Source organism: Capsicum annuum, unplaced genomic scaffold (assembly GCF_002878395.1).
Source record: "Capsicum annuum cultivar UCD-10X-F1 unplaced genomic scaffold, UCD10Xv1.1 ctg48507, whole genome shotgun sequence".
NCBI classification, from domain to species: Eukaryota; Viridiplantae; Streptophyta; class Magnoliopsida; order Solanales; family Solanaceae; genus Capsicum; species Capsicum annuum.
In genome coordinates, this window is record NW_025856219.1 from 1 (window position 1) to 6,804 (window position 6,804).

The 6,804-nt window shown below is 37.1% G+C and overlaps 1 protein-coding gene across 1 annotated transcript; it reads left to right on the forward strand.

The window, feature by feature from the left end:
* Positions 1-5,539: 5,539 nt before the first annotated feature.
* Positions 5,540-6,787, forward strand: LOC124892554 (putative late blight resistance protein homolog R1B-16; the record flags this gene model as incomplete). Its single annotated transcript, XM_047403819.1, has 1 exon — positions 5,540-6,787. A coding segment is annotated over exon 1 (1,248 nt), but the record flags the coding sequence as incomplete, so codon positions are not given.
* Between the last annotated feature and the right edge of the window lie 17 nt (positions 6,788-6,804).

Consider the following 6,804-nt stretch of genomic DNA (forward strand, 5'->3'; position numbering starts at 1 on the left):
CAAAATAAAGCTTGTATATAAATAAAATAGTTGAGAGCTTGTCATAATCATCATGAAAGATATCATTTCAAAACACATGGGCATTTTTGATAATCATAAAGCCTTTTTGTCAATGTAATTTCTGATCTTTGTATACTTCTGAGTTAGATGGCACTCTCCTACATGTCTAATATTCCAAGGGCTATATGGAATCCCTCGGCAGGGAAGCCCCCAACCCAAGTTTGCCGCAAGGGTTGGAGTCTCTGAATTTACTACGCCACAGGGCCATCGCTAGCGTATGATAATATACTCGTATCGGCAAAACACGATTTCAGGCAATGAGTTTTCTGAACTCATGCCTTATTCGGGGGACCACCTAAGCTCTCTTTATGCCCATTTTATCCTGTTCTGAAACATGCATCATTCTAGTTTCAAAATCTGAAAATCTGATTTCAAACATGCATTCTATTCTGTTTTGAATTACCATGGCATTATCTGAGTTGGTGTCGTCACACCAAGACTTGAAAGTCCTATTTCTGAGCCATAATGTATCATGTATGATTCTTTCATTAAAACTCAATTCAGACCACCCAAATATGTAAATAGTATAAGAGATTTCATGTTCTGAAACATAAGTCAAAACTATGCAAGAATTCTTCAAACATATGGTGGTCATATGCTTTTGGCAAAACCATGCAACTCTTTCATTATATGAATATTCAACATTTATCAACATGCACAACCCTCTCTTTTGATTTCAAAATCTTATTCAAGTCATAGTATAAATCAATACATTCCGTATCACGCTTTTCAAGATGCATTTCAAAACAATCTATATCATATGAAAATGGGACAAATCATATTAAGAGAGGGATTTCATGTGAGTCATGCTCTCAATTCAAATATCAACTTAAAACACATACATATATATTTAAGATTTCAAATCACTTAGGGGAAAGGCCTAAAGACCAAAACAATATTAATCAAGGCTTCTAAAACATGCTATTAAGAGTAAAATTCAAACCTTTTCCGAAAAATCATGATTTCTAAACCTTTAGCATGAATTAAAGAAGGTTTCTTTGCCCATGAATTTTTAGGAAAATCCCACGTACCTGAATTTATGACTCTTGAATGAACTCGTGCTTTAGGACAGCTATTCGAACAATTGATGGGTGATTCTTGTAGCCCTCGAATCTCAAAGAATTATGGAAAACCCATAGTGAAATCTTAAGATATGTTGATCTTTGGGTTGAAACCCTAAGAAGTGTTCTGAGAGAATTTGAGAGAATGAGGGTATAATTTGGTTATTAGAGGATGAATCTCGTGTTATTGGGGCTATTTAAGGGTGGAAAATGACCCAAATAGCCCTCTTGGACGCAGAGCTTGACTGCAGGAAATTACACTGGCGGGAATAGGTAGGGCGCCGCCTCGCTTATCGCCCTGGCTTACTACCTCTCATGAAAATGACTGTAACTTTTCGCTCAGGTTTTGGATTTTGACGAAATTGGTATCGTTGGAAAAATAATTCGAACAGATTTCATTTGATATATAGTAGGCCCTCTAAATCATTATATACAAAGAGTTATGGTCGATTGAAGTTGACCCAAGTTTCGAGGCTCACTCAAACTCGAACGATAGGAAAGCTTCCAACTCGTCCTTGAGTTAGGGGACCTCTATGATCTTAATTCATGCTCAAATAGGTTCCCAAACTACATAATTGATTAACATACCAAATTTGCATAGGATTTATGGCTTTTGGATCATCTAAGCATAGAAATGACGGTTTTCGTTCTAGCCCGAAATGCGGGGTGTTACAATAAACTTTCTGAAATTGAATGCAGAATTCTCCGTTAAAACTTTTCTAAGTCAAAGAGGAAGGACTCAAGTCGATTACATCTCACATATCCCCGTATTATTTTCTCAAGATGCTTTATTGACGATCCATAATTTAGAGTCAGCGGATTCAGAATATTTGTCACACTTTTAAATGTTTGTCATATGTGTGTTCTTGTGTCTGTCAGTGTGTGTATGTGTGTTCTCACATGAAGTTGAGTTGAAAGATGTGAATTCAGTTGAACACGCGCTAAATCTGCATCTGAATAATGTGACTTATCGAACTTCTACTGACCCATTTTGTTTCTTCTCAGGGGGGGAGAGTGATTCTGATTCAGAAGAATATTAGCAAAGGAGTTCAAGCAACGTGTGGCTTCCAAGGAGATATGATCCCTTATGTATTGTAACATATTTTTGCGTTGATAGAGTTTTTTGTAATTTTACTCAGTTGGTCATTACTGAAGTTCTGAGTTCATGAGCCCACACTCATTTTATTTAGTCACTTTATTTATTAAATGAACGGAAATGTGCATTTATATGGTGATTCTCGTGTTACTTTTTATTTCCATTAGCAGCCCAGCTAGCAGACATGATACCAAAAAGTTTAAATGGTAAGAGGTACTTCATTGCAGACCGGTTCCATGTTAGAGTTGGAACCTTTATAAAAATGCAGTGTTTTGTAAATGAAGCATTACCATCTGAATTTGAGACTATATATGGGGAAGCAGATTATAGACAAATGCCATCTCGGTTGTTGGGATTTTGTCTAAATCTAAAGACATTGGAAGATTCGAAAAATGTTGCTGAAGATGTCAAGTCATTTGCAACACATGATCCTGATGAACAACGTTTACATGTCTTCTGTTTTTCGGAATTTTTCAAATACGAAGGTGAGATTTTAGTGAAGAAATTGATGAGATTATGGATAGATCGGGATACTGCACTCATTCTGTTCTCTTCTTCGCCATACAAGCTTACGTTCTTTTCTCATAAACTGTGAACCTTAAATTCAGTTATGCTAATGACTTCAAACGCAAGCATTTATATAAGTCGTATCCGCTCACCCACTTTTTTTAGTTACTATTCAGCATGCTTTGTTATGATTTCACATCTGTTACTTCTTTTTTTGGATTGCATTGATTTGTTTTTACCCATCTATCGGAAACAGCCTTTCTACCTCCGAGGTAGGGGTAAGGTTCGCATACACTATACCCTCCCCGGTCATAGTCATTCATGAATGTTACTTTTAGTTTTTCTTGAAAAAAAACGAACAACTAAATGTCTTTGCTAAAACTCCAGCAAGATGTGTGTTCCCTAGAAGCAAAAATGCTGAATTACCCCCGTGGACTATTATCAAGAAGCTGTACAGGCAAATATGATACAAAATCTATGTTCAGATTCATTTTCATCGATGAAAATATTAGCGTGCTATTTGGAACTACAAATGTAATAAGTTTGATTTCAGATTCCAACCTAGCCATATCTTTTTGTCACAGGCGGAAACAAAATTGAGCTGAAACATGTTCTCCTGATTCGCGAAATCCAACAAGCTTCGCGACTATTTCAGCACTTTCGCTTACATTTTGCATGTTAAGAGGATCTGACCAGATTTACTCGCAAGCTGTTGTGGTCTCCTCCGCTTAATTTCTGGTGGAATGTCCCATTTCTGGTAAAACATTTCCCTTTCGTTTGCAGTTAGCTTCAATCTCACCCTTTTCGTTAGATATTCCCTCTGCTGCTTCAACGGCTTAATACCGTATATTCAAAAGCAAAGCAGTGGTCCGATACCAAGAGTTGGTACTTACGTAAACGACAGTGCTCCTGAAAGAATACTGTTATGATCGGGCAAAAAATAAGCAGGCCACAAGCAAAAGAAAAACAAGAACAAACAGATTTACATGGAAACCCTTCCGGAAAAAACCATGAGCAGAGGCAGAGGAGGTTTCACTATAATGGAGAGAAGAGTACAATGTTGGAGACAATAGTCTCAATTTCGTGTATGTGAGAATAATCCGAAACAGCCCACTAATTCACACTTATATAATACGTGCGTACAAATAGGTCCAAGGCCCAAAAATATAAAGGTCCATACCTCGGGGGCGAATTGAAAATCACAAACATGGGTCGCACCGCGAAACTTTCAGGTCCGGATCAACAAAATTCGGGTCAAAACTCTAACAAATATATTATACCTTGGTGAGACATAGCCAGCAGGTCATCACCCATGAGTGCTGGGATCGCGTTACCAAGCTTTGAGAAGGTATGATTTAACCATGTACCTTATTCATTTGTTTATCGTTTGAAGGTAAACCATTAAATTAATGTCATAGTACTTCTTTTGCAGCAACCATATTTGCATATGGGCAGACAAGTAGTGGGAATAACTGAAAGTGTTGTTAACAACATTTACGAGCACATCAAACACAACAGCTTCGCAATGATAGAACAACATAAGGAAATGATCAAATCCATCTTTGAATGTTTGTAAGTTGTGACTTTTGTGTTCCTTTCCTACATCTAAAGCGCAGGAGTTGCGTTTGATTCATACTGACATTAGCTAAGGAGAGTTCATACCGTTTAAACTTTAAATTTATCATTATTCTATGGCTTCCAAGGATATGCAATTTCTCTAGATTTTTAACAAGGGGACATTTCTTTCTCGACTGCTTTGGACTGCTTATCTTGAGTCAAGGTCTATCGGAAAAATCTTCTCTACCTCTGAGGTAGGGGTAAGGTTTGCATATACGCTTAAGATCACAAGATTCAAAAGTTTCTTTACTTTCTTAAATTTCGTGTCAAGTCAAAACCAGAGAATCAAATAAAAATAAAAGGAGATTAAAGTTAGTATATTTGTAAGCTTTGTCTCCATTACTAAAGTTGATGAGCTTTATTGTAAGAGAAGGACAAAGGCAGATTTAAGATTTAAATTTGACGGGTTCAAAATATAATAGTATTTTGTCGTTGACCAAGACCAAAAATGCACCCTTTTTGGAAAGATGAAGGACCATTTATGTTCAGCATTAGATTCAGGGACCTAAGTGAACCTACTATTTAATGTTAGAGGCTGTTTTCTCAAGATAAATTCTTCAGATATCATTTCAGCCACTCACATGTTATCTTGTTTAGGTACTCTTTATCTTTTGTTCTTTACACATTTATTTATTGTTACTCATAATATTGTCATTTCCTCTATCCTTTTCTCAAATATCTCTCAGTGAATTTGAAGTTGCATGATCTGCCATTGAAAGGTTAGTTTCCCTTAATTACTCTCTCATTTAATTAAAGTTTTAAAGAAAAACAACACTTGTAGTGGCTTGCTTATCAATGTGTAATTTAGCTCTTTGTAATGTATATATTTATGTTACTCGAACTCTTCAAAAATAACATTGATTACGTGTTGGATCCTTCAAAAGTTGTGCATTTTTTTAAGGATCTGATGTGGGTGTGGCAACTTTTTAAAAGAGTTCCAGCAACACAGAAAACACTACCTAAGTAAGCAAAAGCGGAGTTTTGAACCACAATCTATTTTGCGTTCTCAGAGTTAAATTATTTTTACGCATTAAAGCTACTGAGTTTGGGACTAAACTCACTGTTACCCTGTGATAGCTTTGATTAAGGCAAATGCATTACCTGATCTTATTTAGTTTATGCGTGCCTTTTTAGTAAAGTGTGTCTTTTAAGGTTTCAGGACATAACCATCAAGGAAAGAAACGAGAATACAGTAGATATGGCTCATGCAAGTGTGGCTTCTCTTATGAGAACAATAGAATCGCTCTTGACAATCAATTCGCCAATGCGATCTCTATCCTGTGATCACAGAGAAGAACTTTGTGCTCTTCGTGAAAAAGTTAGTTCCCTGGAAGTATTTGTCAAGCACTTTGAGAAAAACAATGTTTCTGGGGAAATGACTGATTTTGAAGTAGAGGTAAAAGAAGTTGCAAGTGCCTCTGAACACATATTTCAACTAAGAGTAACTGACGTTTTACTGGCAAATGATGAAAAGACACATGAGAGACTTTCTGATACCCTGCAACTGGTAGCAGAGGACATAGATCGTATCTGGAAAGTGTCGACAAAGATTCAAGATAAAGGCAAACAAGTATCGGAGGGATCATTGGTTCAAGTTATTTCAAGTTCAACAAACAATATTCTGAAGGTTAACAACAATAGGGTTGGACGTGATGATCAAAAGGAACGCTTGTTAGAAGATCTGACTGGAAGCTACTCTGGTGAACCCAAAGTCATCCCGATTGTCGGGATGGGAGGCATAGGTAAAACAACCTTAGCGAAAGAAGTTTACAATCATGAATCAATTCTACGCCATTTTGATATTCGTGCCTGGGCTACTGTATCTCAACAGCATAACATAAAGGAAGTTTTGTTGAGCCTTCTGCAATCGACGATCAAAATAGACGACACGGTTAAGATGAGCGGTGAAGCAGAGCTAGCAGACATGCTGCAGAAAAGTTTAAAGAGAAAGAGGTACTTAATTGTCTTGGATGATATCTGGAGTTTTGAAGTGTGGGATGGTGTGACACGATGCTTTCCAACTGAAGAAAATGCAGGGAGTCGAATACTGTTGACTACCCGTAACAACGAAGTAGCCTGTTATGCTGGTATAGAGAATCTTTCTTTGCAGATGAGCTTCATGGATCAAGATGAGAGTTGGAGTCTTTTCAAAAGTGCAGCATTTTCAAGTGAAGCCTTAACATATGAGTTCGAGACTGTTGGAAAGCAAATCGCAGATGAATGTCACGGGCTACCACTAACTATTGTCGTGGTTGCTGGACTTCTCAAATCTAAAAGGGCAATAGAAGATTGGGAAAGTGTTGCTAAAGATGTCAAGTCATTCGTCACAAATGACCCTGATGAACGATGTTCACGTGTTCTTGGGTTGAGTTACGATCACTTGACAAGCGATCTAAAGACATGTCTTCTGCATTTCGGAATTTTTCCAGAAGACAGTGATATTCCAGTGAAGAGATTGGTGAG